The sequence below is a fragment of the Corythoichthys intestinalis genome, chromosome 18 (assembly GCF_030265065.1).
Source record: "Corythoichthys intestinalis isolate RoL2023-P3 chromosome 18, ASM3026506v1, whole genome shotgun sequence".
In the NCBI taxonomy this organism is placed as follows: domain Eukaryota; kingdom Metazoa; phylum Chordata; class Actinopteri; order Syngnathiformes; family Syngnathidae; genus Corythoichthys; species Corythoichthys intestinalis.
The window spans coordinates 24279762-24300757 of record NC_080412.1 but is presented as its reverse complement, the minus strand read 5'-3'; the positions used below and the strand labels follow the sequence as shown (position 1 = coordinate 24300757).

General features: G+C 39.1%; 1 protein-coding gene across 1 annotated transcript in view; it reads left to right on the top strand.

The window, feature by feature from the left end:
- The first annotated feature begins 3455 nt into the window (after positions 1-3455).
- The window catches only part of si:dkey-250d21.1 (uncharacterized), a 28811-nt gene continuing 11270 nt past the window's right edge, over positions 3456-20996 (top strand). Inside the window, exons 1-7 of the mRNA XM_057821179.1 lie at positions 3456-3856; positions 12072-12192; positions 12407-12514; positions 12601-12634; positions 14970-16765; positions 16857-16887; positions 19186-20954. Of these exons, the coding sequence (XP_057677162.1) occupies positions 3762-3856; positions 12072-12192; positions 12407-12514; positions 12601-12634; positions 14970-16765; positions 16857-16887; positions 19186-20954 (3954 nt within the window). The 5' untranslated portion in view covers positions 3456-3761. The remainder of the gene's footprint in view (positions 3857-12071; positions 12193-12406; positions 12515-12600; positions 12635-14969; positions 16766-16856; positions 16888-19185; positions 20955-20996) is intronic.

Below are 20996 nucleotides of genomic sequence, written 5' to 3'. Positions count from 1 at the left end.
TATTTCTTATTAATATACTGTGACCCTGTGTAAGTCTTACCAATACATTACATTACTTTCTATTGTGAGAACAATATGTCTATATGCTGTCATAGCAGTTTCATGGTGCATTAAGCCCTCGAACTATTTTTAATTTGCTCGTTTTACCCTGAAAACCCCTGTTTACAGACACCGCGCAACCGCTTTTTTATTAACCCAGCCATAAAAAGAAGGTAAGTAATTATATTTTTTATTTGAAATGTCTATCATTTTTAGCTTAGAATCATTTATTGATGTCTAATAGTAAACATAAAAAAGACTTTATAAAATTATTTACTCGCATATTTTAACATTTTAAATTACGTCACAATGAAAAAAAAAATTGTGTCTGTTAATAGGTCACGGATATCTACCTCGTAACTATCGCTTAGTTGTTTTTTTTTTGTTACCGTCGCATTTCCCCCGATATTTTAGATGATAGATAATCGATCAAAACAAAGAAAAATTGAAGAAAAAAACATTTAGAAGGCTAACTATTTTAAAAAGAAAGTCTCGACCACTCCTTGATGTCTGCAATTTCTGCATTGCGACCCTTGTTATATTACCGTGTTTCACCCATAAAATCCCCCAAAAGTCCGGCTGTGTCCATTTACAGCTTTGTCCTGACACTCAGTGAGATGTGCTACACGGTGTTTTTGGACTGAAACAAGGTAGGTACGCGATAATATCTCGTTAAAAATGATGGTGTCTTTAATTACGCGCTTTCATGCGCTCACATCGAGTTAGGGTTTAGGGGCTTTTTTGTTGTTGTTTTTAAATGTCCTCCTGTTCAAAATGTTTCTTTCCCCAGAAAATTTAGATTTTAAGCTTTCCAATATGTATCACACATGCATATTGGACAGTTGTGAAATTTGGCCAAATTGGGGGTCTCAGAGCAGAACTTCAAGTCACCTGAGTGTTTTCTGCCATATATATACATACACACACAGAAATTTGAGTCAATATTTAAGAACCAGAAAATTCATTAACTGCTCAGTTTTATTTAAAACAGCAGAATGGAAATAAACAATAAAATTGACTGCACTCTAAACAGAAGCTTAACAAGCTCAACAACTCCTACATTTGGCTTAATGGTGGCTTGCAAGCAACTATCAGGTGCATACTGTACTGTTACGGTGCAAGAGTGGTGGTTTTTATTTGTCAATATTTTTTTCACCTGGCTAATCTTGCTTGTACTCATGTTGCTGCCTCTAGTGCTCAGTTACGGTATAGTTACATGGGACTTAATTATGCCGGAGGCATGAAAACAAAATCAATTGACAATGACAAAAAAAGAAAACGAATAACGTGCAACGCAGCCGACAATTCAAAAAGTACAGATATGTGCAGTCAAAGATAGTGAAGTAAAAGTATAGAGTACCACTTCATAATTGTACTCAAGTACAGAAATACCAAAATGTACTTAAGTCCAGTAACAAACTACTACTTTACATTCCACCACCGACAAATAGCAATTATTAAATGTTGCTTTAAACTAAATTTTACATTGCCAGTTAAATTGTCTAGTGCAGTGGATCTTAACCGGGGTTCGATCGACCCCAGGGGTTCGGCAAAGGACCTGCAGGGCCCTATTGTCATACACCGACTGAATCTAAGTAAAAAGTGTCTTGTTAGATTAGGTTTTTGACTGGCTTGCCTCCAATTTACATGCTTTATTCTATTTCTTTTACCTGCTTATCCTGTATCTGATGGAAGAAGAAACTGTTTTACTCAGTGGAAGGTTGACTCACACTTGGTATAAAGAAGTATAACAGACTGATTGGCAGTGTGGACTCAAATTATGAACTTTAAAAATATGCTGTATTAAGACAATCTCCTGCAGTTAAAACCGAGCATCAGTATGGGGAAGAAAGGTGATTTGAGTGACTTTGAACGTGGCATGGTTGTTGGTGCCAGAAGGGCTGGTCTGAGTATCTCAGAAACTGCTGATCTACTGGGATTTTCACGCACGACCATCTCTAGGGTTTACAGAGAATGGTCAGAAAAAGAAAAGTATCCAGTGAGCGGCAGTTCTGTGGGTGGAAATGCCTTGTTGATGTCAGAGGAGAATGGCCAGACTGGTTCGAGCTGATAGAAAGGCAACAATGACTCAAATAACCACCTGTTACAACCAAGGTAGGCAGAAGAGCATCGCTGAACGCACAGTACGTCAAACTTTTAGGCAGATGGGCTACAGCAGCAGAAGACCATGCCGGGTGCCACTCCTTTCAGCTAAGAACAGGAAACAGGCTACAATTTGCACAAGCTCATCGAAATTGGACAATAGAAGATTGGAAAAACGTTGCCTGGTCTGATGAGTCTCGATTTCTGCTGCGACATTCGGCTGGTAGGGTCAGAATTTGGGGTCAACAACATGAAAGCATGGATCCATCCTGCCTTAAATCAACGGTTCAGGCTGGTGGTGGTGGTGTAATGGTGTGGGGAATATTTTCTTGGCACTCTTTGGGCCCCTTGGTACCAATTGAGCATTGTTGGACTGCCACAGCCTACCTGAGTATTGTTGCTGCCCATGTCCATCCCTTTATGACCACAATGTACCCAACTTCTGATGGCTACTTTCAGCAGGATAATGCGCCATGTCATAAAGCTGGAACCATCTCAGACTGGTTTCTTGAACATGACCATGAGTTCACTGTACTCAAATGACCTCCACAGTCATCAGATCTCAATCCAATAGAGCATCTTTAGGATGTGGTGGAACAGGAGATTCGCATCATGGATGTGCAGCCGACAAATCTGCACCAATTGTGTGATGCCATCATGTCATTATGGACCAAACTCTCTGAGGAATGCTTCCAGCACCTTGTTGAATCTATGCCACGAAGAATTGAGGCAGTTCTGAAGGCAAAAGGGGGTCCAACCTGTTACTAGCATGGTGTACCTAATAAAGTGGCCGGTGAGTGTATATCACATGAAGATCATAATAGGGTGGAAGATGGGTCCCACACATTGTGTGGTTTGGCTCAAGGAGCCAGGCCTCCCCGTCTAGGTGGTTGGCTGTCTGCTCCTTATTAATTCCAAGAAATTTTAATTATTTACACCCCCGCCCCCAAAAAAGAGATTATGAGTTAACAATTGTGGCACAAACCATGAAGCATTGGTGTAGCAATGTTCAAATTTAAAGTTTGTACAAAGCCTATTTTAATGGTGAAATCCAGTGTTTTACAAATGAGTTTATTTTGAAGCCAGCCTCCAGTGACATTACTGTAAATTTTGAGGGGTATAGGGAAAAAAAACGGAATATTGAGAACATCTACGTAAACATGTACACAACAACCGGAGCTGTGATTAACAATCGCTAACATTTTGTTAACGACAGTGTTATAGTGTGTTGTAGCTGATGAGGGAGAAAGGAACCACTGATAAAATGGTGTGTACAAGCAGCGTCAATGTGCAAGAGGCCAGAAAATCCAATCCAGCCAATGAAGGCAATTCCGTCCTCTGCTGGTTAACCTGTTACACTGCAGTATCTAGTTCCTGGTTTCTATTGACGCTCTCGGCGACTCTTTAGAGCACCACGCAGCATCAACTTTTTTAGAATGGAAGTAGTCGAATCCTAGCCCGTCAAAAATACAGTTAACTAGATTTGTTTTCATATAAACTGTTACTGGTGCACGTTTCCGTCTCGGCATGAGTCTGTAGACTTGTGCAGGTTTAGAAAAGGTGGACTAGCCAGCTAAGCTAGCTAAGTGGCTAGCTAGCAAGCTAGGTTGCTATCCAAAATGTCGAACTGCTGTGCTGCCGCCAACTGTGACTACCAGCAAGAGGACCCCGATAACAGCACTCCGCTTTTTAGCTTTCCCTTGGATCCGGAGCGGTAAGGATTTTCCACTGGAGCGTGGGACGTATGTGATATATCGAGCATGCCATTAGCCATCTGCTCCTAGCCTTATCGTTAGCTTAACATGTTGGCTCACCGTGACACAACTCCGTTGAAAATGGCGCAGACTCGCCACCCTCCTAAAAGAAGTCTCCGCTAGAAAAAAATCATCTCATTCTTTTTTTATGGAGTAAACTATTAGAAGCATTTTTTTCGTGGTGTTTTATTTGTATTATGCATCATCGTGACAAAATTAAAAGAAAGCATGATGTTTGAAACTTTTTGTTCTGCAAACGACACCTACTGCCTCAGCGCGGTCACGTAGTAAGGACCAACTAGTTGAGCTAATTTAAACATCGTTATACTACACGTATTTAAATGAATTCCTATTCACAACTTGGTAAACAATTTGATTTGCTTTTTGCTCCCTTTTGACTTGTGCAATATCGACGTTTGGCATTCACTGAATGACTGCGTGCGTTTAATTAGTTCACTCGTAGTATAGTACTTTTAACATTGATTTTATTTTAGTCAAATTTAAGTTTGAATTCATTCTTTCTGTACTTCTTGTTAAAAGAATCTATTTGCTGATTGTTTTTCTTATTTTGTATTACCCCCCCCCCCCCCCTATTAGACAGTTTATTCAGAATCAGGGTGTTAAATAAATAAATACATTGGATGAAAATGTTGGTAAACATTTGTGAGAGTTGTGCAGTTCATTCATTCATTCATTCATTTATCTTCCTTACTACTGAGTGTCACGGGATTGCTCGAGTCTACCCCAGTTGACTACGGGTCAACCGGTCATCCACCGTGCCACCGATTTATTATTTCTCGATTTTGATGTCCATAAATTCAGGGGTGAAAGAGGCGAGAATTTCTTATCTGAACTTCCTGACATGAAGGTCGACACGGAGCCAGAATTATTATTATTATTATTTTTGGGTGGTGGTGGGGCGGGGGGGTGTCAACCGTAAAACCACAGAAATGCAAAGAAAACTGCTTTTAACAAAACTAAGTCCAAAGTGAACGTTAACTGTATTGCCAAATGTAGCACATTTGAGACTAGCATTTCTGGACCTAATTGCAGTTTAAAAAAAAAAAAAAAGCTGCTAAAAACCTAACTATCTTCAATCTCACTTGATATTATACCTGTACTTTTACCACAACAACTGCATGTAATGCTGAATAGAGGTGGGAATCTTTGGGCACCTAACGATTCGATCATGATTCAGAGGGCACGATTCGATGATAAATACATTATTGATGCACCCCCCCCCCCCCCCCCACACCATGCTATTGGCTGCTTTTAGTGTTTCGTACATTAGTTACAAAAAATGTACAAAAAGCCTCTCAGGCTTAAATAAACGACTACAACGGTACCTTGACATACGATCGCTTTGACACATGATCTTTTCAACATCCGACGTAAAATTTGACTCGCTGTTTGTTTCTTCATCCGACGACATGCTCGAAATGCGACGACGTGACCGCAACGCAGACGGACGCAGGGCAAATTTTCTTGTGAGAGAAATCAACACAGGTTTCAAAAAGGTTGGTACAGGTGGTCAAACAAGGAAAAAGGGGATGCTTACCATTGAAATGAAGCTGCAAATTATAGAAAAATATGAGCGTGGGGTGCGCATCCGTGAACTCGCTCAACAATACATGTCCACGGTCCTCCTCCGACCACCGTTTGCCCGTCTTTTAAGTTAAGATGACAATTGTAATCATGGTAACATCGCCAAAGAAATTGCCAGCTTCGTCAAATTTTTATCATTTATTTCAGAATTTATCCAACACAAAACGCCTCCTGACTGCCAAAGTTGACGGTGTTCACAAGATTGAAAGCAAATGTTAACTCTGAACCGCTCTGCCTCCCTCTTTCTGTCACGTTAGCCACACGGTGCGTTCAGGTATAGAAAAAAACGTCAGCCACATTAGAACCCGATTCGTTACACTATTACAGGAATCATTATTACTATATTATTATTCCTAGTTAGGGCCCGAGCACTAGGCGTGCGAAGGCCCTATTGTAATGCAAAGGATTATTATTATTATTATTATTATTATTCTTCTTTCTTCATGGCAAATGAAAATGGCCAATTTGGAGGCCTGAACATGCACGAAAAGTCACCAAAATTTGCACATACGTGCAGATTCGCGTAAAATTTGATAATCTAGCGTCGTTTTGAAAAAATGTCAAAAAATGGCTCAGTGGCGCCCCCTTGACCCTTAAAATTTTCAAAAAGGCCTTTCCTCTCAGGTTTTCAACGTAGAGCGATGAAATTTGGGGAGTAGATACCTTATGCCTAACTGTTCAAAAAAGCCTCTTGCACCCATATTCCAAATCTGACAGGAAATCGGATATTTTGGATCAAATGTGAAATTTTTTCGGTTCACAGTTGGAGTTTACGTTTGGAGGCCTGAACATGCACGAAAACTCACCAAAATTTGCACATACATGCAACTTTGCGTAAATTTTGATAATCTACAAAAAAATTTAACAAAATCGCTCAGTGGCGCCCCCTTGAAATTTTCAAAAAGGCCTGTCCTATTAGGTTTTTTCAACGTAGAATGATGAAATTTGGTGAGTCGATACATTGTGTAAAACTGCTCCAAAAAGTCTCTTGCACCAATATTCCAAACCCAACAGGAAGCCGGAAATTTTGGATCAAATGTGAAATTTTATCGATTTACATTTGAGACCTTGTCGCTGAAGAAAATAGTTGGATCGTCTTCAAAATTGGTCAGACTATTCAGGAGACATATGAGATCTTAAGTTTTCAAAATGGTGAGTTTTCACTCAAGGGTCTGACCTGGGCGTGGTCCCAAAGTCGGCCATTTTTGGGCAAAATACCAAATTCAGAATATGATTAAAAACTCGGTGATACAACGTTCAATCTTTTTCATTTCTAGCATGTATATGAGATATCCCAGCCTGAACACGACTGCATTGAAATATTACCCATTAGGCCTGGCGCCCCCTAGTGGAAACAGGAAATGGCCTTCTTTACGAGACAGGCTCCTCCTCCAAGGGAAAAAAATCTATTGACCTCAAACCTGTTTCAGGGGAGCCTCAAGACATGTGTTCAGGTCCCTGATGAAAAATATTGAGGTTTCGTTGAAGCAGAGAGGTCCAAACTGGAAGTGAAAATGACCGTCAACAATTTGTCTCGCCAAAAACTTTGAACAGTCATAACTCGGCAGATATGCAACATATCTGCGCCAAACTTTCCGTGTTTGTTGAGAGTCATACCCTGAAGGTTCTTGTAGGGGTCATTTGCATCAACTCTACAGTGCCAACTAGTGGCGACAGAAAGAAGTTTTAAAAAAGGCCTTTCCTATTGGGTTTTTTCAACATAGAGCAAGGAAATTTGGGGAGTAGATACCTTATGCAAAACTGCTCCAAAAAGTCTCTTGCACCCATATTCCAAATCCAACAGGAAATCGGGTATTTTGGATCGAATGTGAAATTTTCATGGGTTCACAGTAAGAGTTTACATTTGGAGGCTTGAATATGCATAAAAACTCACCAAAATTTGCACATACATGCGGCTTTGGATAACGTTCGATAATCTTGCAACGTTACGAAAACATGTAACAAAATGGCTCAGTGGCGCCCCCTTGAAATTTTCAAAAAGGCCTCTCCATTTAGGTTTTTTCAACGTAGAGGGATGAAATTCGGAGAGTCGATACCTTGTACAAAACTGCTCCAAAAAGTCTCTTGCATGCATATTCCAAACCCAACAGGAAATCGGGTATTTTGGATTGAATGTGAAATTTTTATCGATTTACAGTGTGCACATTTTACACCTTGGCACCTAGGGAATTAGTTTGATCATTCTCAAAATTGGTGAGACTGTTCATGAGGCATATGAAATCTTAAGTTATAAAAATGGTGTGTTTTCATTCACGGGCCTGACCTGGGCGGGGCGCCAAATTCTTCCATTTTTTCGCCAAAACACCGAATTCGGAAAATGACTGATAACTCCCTCATACAACGTTCAATCTATTTTAAATCTGGCATGTGTGTGAGGTATACCAGCCTGAGCAGGACTGGATTGAAAATTTACCATTTGTGCCTGGCGCCTCCTAGTGGGAACAGGAAATGCCCTTTTTTACGGGACACACTCCTCCTCTAAAGGGAAAAAATCAATCTACCTCAAACCTGCATAAGGGAAACCTTAAGACCTGTCTTCAGGTGCCTGATGAAAAATATTGAAGTTTCGTTGAAGCGGAGGGGTCCAAACAGGAAAGTGAAAATGACTGTCAACAATTTTTCTCTCCAAAAACTTTGAACAGTCATAACTCGGCAGATATACAAGATATCTGCGCCAAACTTCCCGTGCTTGTTGAGAGTCATACCCTGAAGGGCCTTGTAGGGGTCATTTGCATCAACCCTACAGCGCCAACTAGTGGCGATAGAAAGTCACTCGTTTTTCCAAAACATGTCCAGTTCTTTTCAGGTTGGTCATTGTAGTTTCAAGACCTATTAAAATACTTTTTTACGGCCCATGTCCACGTGTCTCTGTCTGTTGCCGTGACGACCCTTTGTTCGCCATTTAAAGGAAATATTTTTTTTCAGAGACTCAGGGAGCTTATAGAGCCACAATAGTTGGCACACTTGGTCGAATTGGCCCAGTTAGAAGATTAATTTTGGTTTTGAATAAGGGCCTGGCCGCACAGCTCAGAAGTGGCTCCTTTTTTGTAGTACTCTCTCCAATAGGGGTTTTTATCTCTTGGGTGTGGGAATGTAAATAGGCGACTTTCGAGCATGTTAGGTTCTAATGAGATGATTAGAGAGGAGGATCTGCCACCACCCTGACCTGCACACAGTCCGAGTTGCGTGACGTCCGAGTTGCGCTAGATTGCGAGGGCCCGTTCAGTCCTGCTTGCAGGCCTAGTTTTATTTGTAATTTATTTGTTTTGCTATGTGTAATTGCGTGTTATTGTGTAATAGTACCAGCAGTATTTATTAAGGATTGAGTGTAGGTTTTTGGGCTGTGGAACGAATTAATGGGATTATAATGTATTTTTATGGGAAAATCCTGCTCGACATACGACCATTTCGACTTAAAAACAAGGTCCTGGAACGAATTAACTTCGTATGTAGAGGTACCACTGTATTTCAGTATCAAGTTAACAGTTCAAAACAGTAAATAAAACACAATAAAAAATATAATTTAAAAAAGTCCTCATTCTGTATCAGCAGCTTTAAACTACATTCAGTTCATTTAATGTTATGAATCAACGGTTAAAGTTGTTAAAATTGCTCCCGTTATTCCATAATTTCCCTTCTGTCTACTTTCAACATGTTAGTTTTTAAAACTGTTTTAAAGATAGATTCAAGTCAAGATTTTGTCGATATAGAAGTATTTTAAATAAAAAGTTACTTAGGTTCGCTTGGAAGGTTTGCTACAACAGGCTCCAGCATGCTTTAAGATGGCGGCTGTTTACTAACGCCGGCAAGTCTGTCATTTCGCATCTCTGTTCAATAATACATGTTCTAACACCGCCGTCGTCTGTCATTTTGCATCTAGTTCTGCATTGATATGATATCTACTGTAGCCGTATGTTTGTAGCAACTAGCAACTGGGCGTTGTTTGTAGCGGCTGTCGGCCGCATTCAGGTATGATTGTTTTTTTATCTAGCGGCATGAGTTGAACATGATATTTACTCTCGGTCCGTTCCTCATTGCGTCCCAAAGACCGCGCCTACTGTGTTTTATTTCCGCTTTACCTGGTATAATTCAATAATCGGAATTTGGATGTTTGTGAATCATTCTCGAATCTTCCACGGCCGAATCTCGAATAATCTAAGAATCGGAAATTTCGCACGCCTCAGTTCGTGGGTCTTTAGTGATTGGGAAGTAGTATAGATTTTGTTTTGTTTGAGGTTATAGGCTCGTCAGTTGCCCTTTTCCCCGTAAAAAAAATCTGTCCAAAGACGTCTGTTTTTCAGTCATTCTAGTGTAGGGGCTAATTATTTCCGGGAAAAAATGTGATGCGCCCGCCCTACGTCATACATCATTATCAAGGACCAGCGCACATAGATATACAAAACACCATACTGTATACTGCTAGCAGTCCAATCAGTGGATTTCTATGACTACATTCTATCCTGTAGTATTACATCTAGAGTAGACAGGGATATTGGGGTGATAAGGGGCACACCCCAAAGTGAATTTGGCCAGAATGCAGTCGTTAATAAGTTATTATTTCTGTGCGGCCCGGTAGCAAATGTGCCACGGACCGGTACCGGTCCACAGCCCGGCGGTTGGGGACCCCTGCTTTAGGCCATTTCTGTAAATCATTTTAGCATTACTTTTTAGTGTAATTTGCCTCCTTTATTAGTGGTTAACACCAGGCATTGATGGGTTGACTGAATACAAAAATCAAACTTAATAAATATGGTAATATAGGCAAGAGCTTGACCAATTATCGGCGCCGATATCTGGAAATTTGAAGTATATCGTTTTTTTTTTTTTTTTCCGGCCGATAAGAAAAAACAATTTAAAAATGTGTTATTTTGGCTCAGATGCAGCTGCGCCTCGCTCTCCTTCCTGCTTTCTCCTGCACTAGTATTCACCCCATCCTCTGTTTGGTTAAATGGTAATGGTAAATGGAATTACACTTGTATTGCGCCTTTCCATCTTTTTTTAAAGCCCTCAAAGCGCTACTGATTGAGAAATTTCTGTGCAAGTTTTATTGAACTTTATATCCTATTGCTTTATAAAATCTCTGGAAACAAGTTTTTATTTGCATTTACTAGAGATAATGCTAAGCCTGAGAACTCCTGGACATTTTGGTTTTGTTTGAAATCAAAAGAAAGTTAAATTATTTCAGTTATATTGAAATGTATTCTATTTGTTGTCAAAAAAATTCAAGTAGCTATTATCTAAGTTTTTATTTCACTTTACATGAGGAGCTGCTGAGCCTGAGAAACTCCCGGTATTTTTGTTGTATTTTCAGAGCTATTTATTTAACCTTTTATTCAACTTTACTAGGGATGTGTCTGAGTCTAGGAAATTCGAGCACTTCTGGAGTTATTATTTTCTATTTGTGTGATTCAATAAGCATGCTTTAGGCATTTCAATGAAGTTCAGCGCTTGTATTATTAAAAAATTTTACATCAATTTTTACAGTTTTCCTGCAAGTGAATATCGGCTCCAAAAATTGGTTATTGGCCCCTCTAACTACTGATAATTGGTATCGGTCCTGAAAAACCCATATTGGTCGATCTCTAATATAGACTAGTGCCGCAACGATTAATCGATTAACTCGAGTAATTCGATTAGAAAAAAGCTTTATCAAATCTTGCTGCTTCGAGAATTCATTTAGAGTAGCGTTGTAATGGTTTGTTTTGACAGTGTTTGCATTTAGTTTTATTGATTTGAGTGGATACACTGCCCTCTAGTGGCAACAGTGAATAAGGCATAACTCGTCTAAAGTTTGAATCCAACTGCTTCCGTTAGGGCAAATATTTTTGTTTATACATTCGTAATTTAGTTTACATGTAGATTTAGAATTTTTTCGTGGGAGTATGTGTTCGAAGGATTTGTTACAAGCTTTGTTAAAAAAAAAAAAAAAGAACATTAGCATTTCTTAGCATTTAAGCTAGTGAATTTTTTCTTTGCAAGTTAGCCAGTTGTTCTTGTACTTAGTTCCTCATTTTTTTTTAATGTTGTTTGAGGCTAAGATCAGGTATTTTAATGTAGTCTTAAATGAATTTATTGCTTTTGTTAAATGAACGTGCAATGCTGCATAGTTTAAAGAAACACTGGGGAATTTTATTTTGTATTCACATTTAATGCTCTTATGAAAGCACAATCCTAGCAAGCCAACATAAAAATTATTGCAAGCATAAACGGTTGTTTATTTTGTTTTACATCTCCTTAAATTTATTCTGCGAGGCATTAATCGATTATTCAAACTAACAAATCAATAGATTAATCGATTACTTAAATAATCAATAGCTGCAGCCCGAATATAGACCTCTAGTAACACTTAGAACTGTATATCTGCTCCACACTTGTACAGTTATCACATTGTGAAGATTGAACTGCATTCTTCATACGACAAATCTGTTAAACAGATTCAAAAGAATATTGTTTAATTGTGGAATTAAACCTACAGTATTTTTGTATAAACATTGAGCTATTCTGACTGAATTAGATAGATTACTGACAATGTGTTTCCTCTATTTGTAGCTGCAAAACATGGTTGACTAACTGCTGTCGGCAAGATTTGTCATCACAACCTCCAGAGGAGCTGCATAAACTCTACAAACTTTGTGCAAAACACTTCGAGCCCTCTTTAATCTGTCATCAGGTAAAAAAACTGGACTTCTTTTGTTGATCATTTAATGAAGGCCCACGTAACGCATCTAATAACAATTATTTAGCAACATATTTTTTTAGTGTTAAACATGGCACTGATGTTGTAGTTAGATGTGTTTTAGTATTATTTACCTGATTTTAGGTCTGAATGAAAGAATGTGTTTGGTAAAACTTCAACATCATTGCAAAAGTCTGTTTTTTTCCAGAGTGCTTCGGAATGTGTCTTGAGCGATGATGCTGTTCCAACCATATTTGACTCTGCTGTGCCTACCAATAATGAATCAACGTGCAACAGGAAACGTGCAGCGAGCCCTGTAAGTGTGTCAATTAATACCAGCAAAATATCTCAAAATGTTCAATCGTTTAAATTATAAATTAATCATTAATATTGTAAATACAGGTGGAAGAGGAACCCTCTGTAAAGAAGACAAAAGGTAAAATACATTGCCTGTAAAAAAAAACAAAAAATGGCATTAAAATCATGACATTAAACTGATAATTTTATTTTTATCATTACATTATATAAAGCAAATTTATACTTGTCCGCAAAATATCCAATCTATTTTACAAAGTACATAAGCAAGCCTTTACACATAATGGAAAGGGATGATTGCTGAAAAAGGGTAAACTACATATGACTAGGCCTGTCACGATAACAATTATTTGTATGCTATATATTGTCTCATAAATTATTGTCGATATGCAATATTATTTTAATTTTTTTTAACCAATTCAACCTCTCAATACGTCTTAATAAATTACCCATTCATATGCAATAAATTCTTAAATAAAACCCAACCTATATTAAAAATAATAAATATTAAAAAAACAAAAACACAATGCATAACGACTCACTTGAAAGCTAGCTAACTGCAGAATATGGAATAGGTGAGAAACCCAACGCCATTTTTGTTCTCTGCCAATTATAGCCCATCAAAAGTGTTTATTTGATCTAAAATGACTGTCATCTCGTCCTGCAAAATGCACATGTTGGCAAATTTGAAGCCAAATTATTCATTGCCTATCAGATTTTTCAAAATGAGTTACATTTTAAGTGCATGTGACATGACTAAAAAATTTTTTAAATAGCATTATTATTGGAAATCATATTTTGGGATGATTCGATTAGAGCTTTTTTGCGATTTTTTTTGTAGTCACATCTGAGATGCAGTTGTTGGCTGTTTTCAACAATGTACATTGAAAATAAAGACATTGATTGACTGAAAATGGTTAAATATTAGATGAAATGTCTTTTTTTTTTCATGTATATTTATAATTGCTCTTTACCTTAAAAAAATGTTTTATGCGATTAATCGATACAATTTTCAGTCGAATACTTGATTACTAAAATATTCGATAGCTGCAGCCCTAGATTTGATTATATACAACAATTTGGCAAAGCCCAGATGACGAGAAATATGTCTTTAAATCTGCCGTTTAGCTCTTCCTGTCATTATAGCGCTCTGGCGCCTCCATCTTGGTGATGACGTCAAGGAATGAGGTATTTCAGCGGCGTTGGTATTGACCTCAGTGGAGGAGGAAGCGTTTTTTAGCAATTGTGATGTGAAATATTAAAAATGCATTCATCCAGTACGACGGCTAAATTACTGCATACTGGTCAAAACTGTCAACTTCTTAAACCTCCCTAGCGGTATTTTATGCCAACTGAGTTAGTCATTCTTGTCATTTCCCTCCGGTGACTCGGAGAAGGACGAAAGAGCGTAAACAACAGAGGGTGAGAGCATGCTCAACCAAACTGAGCGGCTCTTCCAAGTCTCTTCTTCGCCTTTATCACACAAAACTACCCCAACTTATGTCACACACGGCAGCGGGGGTGATTGCCTTCACCGATTGGCCAGCCCCCGACAACAAGCAAGTTTCGTCTTGTCGTTACCCTCCTGTGGCCCTGCATGACGCCCACTGACATTGTCCTGGGTCTGGCTGGACGTGACTGCTTGTTGCCGGGGACACAGCAGAGGATTGAATGCCGAAAATCGTGCATTCTAGGTGGACAAACCAGCCAACGTCGGAGCATGTGTCTGCCCAAGCCGAGTATAGCTCTCTCTTGGCGGGCACGCAAAGAGGGTCAGGGGGGAGGTGAAAGTTTGCACGCACAAATGTATGCGCGTACATACATGGCGATAAATTCACAGCTGGGAAAATGACCACCCTCATTTTTAGTTACAGTGCGATTAATTGACTGATTGCATATGGCGACAGGCTTACGTCTGACTCATTTTGAACAAACATCAGTTTATCAATAAGTTAAATGATGTACAGTGAAACTTTAATCGTATGTCATTAATAAGCTATATCTGCTCTACACATTTTGTTAACAAAAAAGGTGCCATAATCAATCATATACGTCAGGTACAGTAAGTACATGAAAGTAAATTTTGAACAGTTTTTTTCCTTTTTAGAATAGAATCGAATGCTCTTTATTGTCATTGTATACAACAAAGTTAACATTGTGAAACAATGAAATTTAATGTTGCACTCCAGGATAAACATAGAAGAATAATTTAAAAAGAAAAAAAATATGAAAGAAAAAAAATATTGGGATTATTTGACCTTAAACCCAAGTGTGTCCGTTCATTCTACGAAATAAAGGGACTGGCCTTCTATACTTTAGGGAGGATGTATATGAAGGAAGCCTGTTGTATTTTAAAAATTCAATGATTTTAATTGAACATTTCTGGAGGAAAAATTAGCCTTGATCAGCAATTTCTTCAAATCTTATGTCTTGCTCTATTTGTTCTTTTTTATCAGAAAACTTAGAAACACCAAATGTGACAGAGGCAACAGACGTTTCTGTTGTTGACGTGACTGCCCCTGAACAGGAAGATAACCAAGCTCGAAAGAATGTTGGCGGCTCTAAAGCTAAAGAGACTCTTAAGGCCTATTTCAAGGAAATTCTGGCACTTACCGGATTCAGCATAAATGGTAGCAGCATCAACACAAATGAGTCAACTGGTGGAGCTAGGGGTCAGCATTCGCTGAAGAAAATTTGCGTCGACAAAATTGATAAGAAGGAAATTCTACAGTTCAGTGAGAGCCTAATGCGAGAGGAGATCCAGAACAGCCTGAGACATGCTCGATTCTTTTCTATTCTGCTGCAAGATGTGACCATCATAGAAGGAAAAGAACAGATACCAATTTTCATTCGATCTGTGACAGAAGCTGGGTTCCCACAGAAACACCTTATTGGTTTCCTACCTTGTGATTTGGATGCAGACAATCTATTTCATCATCTTGTATTAGAATTAAGAAATAAATGGAACTTAAGGATGGAGCACTGCCGAGGACTCTCATATCTAGTCACCGGACGTATGTGTCAGCCGCTGAGAGACCTCACATGCAAAATTTTGCTGGAGTTTCCGCAAGTTGTTTTAGCACCAAGTGACCCATATGCTTTTAACATATGGATTATCCGCTGCATGCCAGTGCCAACAATTCAAGATATTGTAGACACTGTTGAAGAGGTGGCTTCGTTACTCAGGAACACACCTGAGCTATACAAAAGACTGGAAGGGAAGATCCAGATGACATACAGCCATATTAAGGGAGAAGTGGACAGAATCAAGTCAATCATGAGTAGGAATTGGGAATGTGGCACTGATGCCTTCCAAACGATGTTGGATATCTTGGAGCCATTTCTGAACTGCATCAATGAAATGATTTCAAAGGTGGATGAAGACACAGCTGAACAGATGGCTAAACTCAAGCCGGTTCTGAGGAATTTTAATTTCATAATGACATTAGTTGTTCTCAAGAACACCCTCTGCTGTGTGAGCATACTCAACTCTAGTCTCAAGGGAATAATTAGCATGAGCACTACGTTGCAGTACACAATTTCAAATGCCTTAAAACTGGTAAGCAAATACCAACAGGACATTGCCATATTCAACAGAAAATGGTTTTCAGATGCGGTCGGTCGAGCCAAGAAGCTCGGCGTTGAAGTCATCAAACCGGAGATTGAACACGGGGATGTAAGCGATACCCCGCTAGAAGACTTTTACAGAGAAACATTAGCCCGGCCTATCTTGCAGTATCTTGTTGCAGAAGTCAAGCGGATTTTCAGTACAGAAATGGTGAGGATTCTGAGGTGGCTGTCTTTAGTACCATCTTATATGGCTGACCACAATTTCAGCATTCGTCGTGATAAGGTAGCGGATGCTAATTTGAACAACCTTGCAAGACCTGACACATTCTATGAGGAGCTGGGTTGTTGGGAAGTGAAGTGGAGGCATGCAAGCAAGCGCAGGATTCTGCCAACGACGGTGTTTGCTACACTAAAGATCCCAGACATTGGTTTTTACCCAAATGTGCAGAGTTTGTTGAGGGTTTTGGGCACTGTGCCATGTGTGAATGCAGAGTCAGATGTTTATGGGCAATACCACATGGTACTGGAGCGATGCCATGCCTATTTCAAAGACACACCGGAGGACCAAAGGCAATGCAGCTCAGCCTATGTCTATGTCAACCAAGATGTGCATTTCAGTGTTGAAGAAATGGTGGATTCCTACATCCACAAGCATCCAGACATACTGCAGATGTTACAGACTGTGAGTACATCTGTATTTTTGGATCAGAATTGCCCTGGCCAATTCTATAAATGTTTTACTAATATTTACAATTTTTTGGTATATTTTACAGGATGAAGAGATTAAAGATAGCCCTTCCAAAGGTAAAAACAATGTGCAGATGTTTTCATTGTTGTGTAAGTGTGTTGTGGGAACTCATTGTGTAAGTGAGAGGCTTTTCCTCAACAGCGTGAGTGGACTCTTTCATAGAAGCATTTATTTAAAATAATTCACATTACGACAGCGGCACGGTGGGAGAGTAACATACATGTTTGGAACTTTTGTTCAAATTTAAAAAAAAAAAAAAAAAAAAACTCGTGACGCGGACTCTGGTGCAAAAATATGCGATCGTTACATCCCTAGTTACTTATATTACCTCATCCAAGTAACCCCCTGCAGCGCTAGCGCACATGAGTCTTGTCATTTTTACCTCGGAGTCCACGTGGCTCTTCTCCTTCTAAAATGAACACAGCAAGTCCCGAACGAGGTTATTGATTTGTTAACCTAGGTCAAGATGTCAGGGTAAGCCAATCAGAGACAGTCTGACAGAGTAGGGCGGGTCTTATTAGTGTGACTGTACTAAACACAAACATACAAACCCAGTTTACGTGCACGTACAAAACTCCAGGAAAACTTCGGTACAACTCTGTTATTATATTATTTATTTGATATTGCACAGCAGCTTTTTTTAAAGGCAGGTTTATAAAAAAATAAAGATGCCTGTCAAAATTTCTGCTCGTTTTATTGTTCCATTACATTTCATTGTGTTAGGTGGGAGTTGTCTTTTCTCTTACTGTACGACAGAACAACAGGAAAAGTTTTTATAACCATTTTATATATAATTTTAACCCTTGTGTTCTATTTGAAAATTTTCCACATTTTTGCTTGCGGATTAAATTTGATCTGTGATTTAACTCGGCCGGAAAATACTAAACCTTTGCAGTATATTGTTTTTAGGTCAAGATTGACCCCTTTCCAAGTTTGGATATGTACAAAGTACCATTGATTTTTGCATACCCAAACTTGAAAACCAGGCAGTTTTGAACGAAACAGAATACAAGGGTTAAAGTTAACTTAAAGTAGTTACTTTCATAATTGAATAACTAGTAATTTGTTACTTTGTCAGAGAAGTACCAATAACTCTTTTCAAAAGTAACTTTATCAAGGTACACTGTAAGCTATATGTAGTCTACAACTGGCAAATAACGTTCTTGAACATGATTTATAAAACAGTATTGCGACTGCACTAGCACCGTGGTTTCCTGATAGCATGTTTATGAATTTATACCTTGCTTCACCTTTTTCCTTTGAAAGACCGGAGTCTTGGGTCTTTCGCTTTTTCAAAGGAAAAAAGTCACTTGCTGGTTGCTGGCTTCTTTGATGTACCGGTAATCTCGTGTTGCTTTCAAGCAGTCGGATATTGGAGATTCGCACTTTTAAATATCAAATTGACCATAGCTTTTAAAAAATTATTTAATTTATATTTATTCGTCAGTACCGATTGGGGGTGGCAACAGGGCTGCCAAAGCTGTCTTGCATTTGCCACCCTATGCTTACCCTGGTAGATCTGGATTGGATGTCTTTTCTAGAAATGGGTAATAACACGTTGAATTCACTTGAGTAATAAAATTTATTTCTAAGAGTAGTTTTACCATGCCATACTTTTTACTTGAGTAGATTTGTGAAGAAATGCTACTCCCACTCTACTACATCGGGCTACACTACAGTTATTAGATTTTTCCTCTTTATTCCTTATATTAAATTTTACTTCATTTTTGTCAGAGATGCCGACAGTGGCACTACCAGTTTCACCAATGAGAAGTTGCAACTATGATCACATGACTCTATTTTCCCAATCAGATGTGATAATGCAATCACATGACCGCAAACAAACTTACATTCGGAAGTCCTATCATTACGCCGACCTGTTCAATCAGGAGGCGTCCTAAAAGCGCTGTAAAAATTAAACCATTTGACATAGTCAACATAACACGAAAGTGCGGATTTTCAACTTTTTTCCCTGTTATCTATTTTGCACTGATAGACCACAGAAAACCGGCGATGTGATCATTTTAATTTCATGGTAGGAAATGGTTTTTTTCTCCACTACAGAAAAAATATATTTATATATTCCGTCATTTAAAAAATATCACACTTGGTTTTTACGATATTGCTCATTACTTGAGTATTCTTATCACCAAATATTTTTTTACGTGTACTTGAGTACATTTTTTGGGTGGCTTCTTTTACTTGAGTAATATTATTTTGAAGTAACGTTACTCTTACTTCAGGAAAGGTTTTGGCTGCTTTTCCTAATTCTGGTCTTTCTACGATAATGGCAGGCAAAGACTTAAGGTACCATTGTGTTTCTTAATTGAGTTTTTACATATATCTCCTTACAGTGACAAGCCAAGGAAACCATGCTGAAAAAGACAATGAAGATGAATCACAGCTAATAAGCCTGGATATGGATGCTGAGAGTCTTGTTGAGCTGAAGTGTGCTGAGACAGACAGAGAAGCTTTGAAGTCAGCGCTGCAAGCATCTGTGACTGCCGCATTTAACAGCCAAAGCTGGAAACAAAGTGAGGTTTCTTCTGCCCAAGATGGAGAAGCAGAGTATGTCACCAAGTCTGAAATGAAAGAAGTACTTACTGTATGTGAAGGTGCAGTCAAAGAAGGAATTCTAATGGAAGTCGGGAGTTCATTCTTTTCATTGTTCATCGACCGTGTTGTTAAGATCGGGGAGAAGGACTATCTTCCGCTCTTTCTCAGGTTTGTCGACAGTTTCGATGTCATGCGAATGGAGTTAATGGGATTCCTGGAAGCAGATCTGGATTGTGACACAATGGTGCGTCGCCTTATGGAAATAGTGACAGAAGAGTGGCATCTTGATTTGACAAACTGCAGAGGTCAGGCATACCTTGGATCTGGAGATGTTTCTTACAAACTAAAAGCTTTTGCTTGCAAAGTGCAGGAGAAATTTCCTCTGGCTATTAGCACTCACTGCTCTACCTACTCATTCAACACATGGTGGTCAAAATCGATCCCAGTGTCTGTTGTCAAACGAGCCCTTGATACATTTGAAGAGGTGATGCTTTTTTTTGCCAAAAGGACTGCTCTAGAAAAACAGCTTGATCACGTAATCGCCTATGGTCTTCGAGAGAGCTACGAAAAGGTCCAGGAATTGCAGGGGAAGTACTGTTCTCATTGGCAAGAAATGCATGATTCGTACGAGGTGTTTGTGCAGATGCTGGAGCCTCTTGTTGAGTGTCTGGAAAAAGTTAAAAACAACCCGCAGAGGTGGAAAGCTGCAATATCTGAACAAGCTGAGGAACTCTTGAACAAAGTGAAGCAATTTGAATTCATCATTGCTTTAGTTGTCTTAAAGAATACCTCCTCTTTTACCAGAGAGCTGAGTGCAGGTCTTCAGAGGGACCATTTCAACGCAGCATTTCAGCTATGTCAAATCACAGGAATTGTGGCTACCTTGAACAGAGTAAAAACGAATTTGAAAATATTCCACCAGAACTGGTTTGATGAGGCATGTGCAATGGCACTAAGTCTAGGAGTGCCGATAGAAGTGCCTGAAAACTCTTTGGCAAAGGACAGCTTAACAAAGCCACTCGGTTTTTATAAAGATGGCTTGAGCGTGCCCCTCGTCGATAACCTCATCAATGCTGTCAAAGATCATTTTTCAGAGGATCACAAAGAAGCTCTCAATTTTCTATCCCTGGTTCCTTGCTTGGTCACAGTGAGTTACATGTTTGAGAGCTTAAAATCAAAGCCACCTCTCTACAGTAGTGATCTTCCTGATGCTGACAACTTCTTCACTGAGCTCTGCTGTTGGAGAGTAACTTGGAAGACGAAAGTTGCCTCAGTGACTATCCCAAATACAATATTTAACACACTGCGCCTACCACTCATGCAGTATTTTGGCAACATAAATGCACTTCTTAGGATTATGTCTGTACTGCCTAGCACAGCCCTTGAGGACTGTGGCGTTGTAATGCGCTACAAGAAGTTTCAAGAGTATCTGAGGACTACAGATCCAAAAGACAGGTCCCTGTGTTTGGCTGTGCTACAAGTAGGCACAGATTTCAATAGAGATCTCGACCGAATGGTGAACCAGTGTCTGAAGGTCACTCCACAAGCCTTGGAAGGTATCTGTTTGGTGAGTACATTAGTTAAACACAACTGTACAGGGTTATTCAAA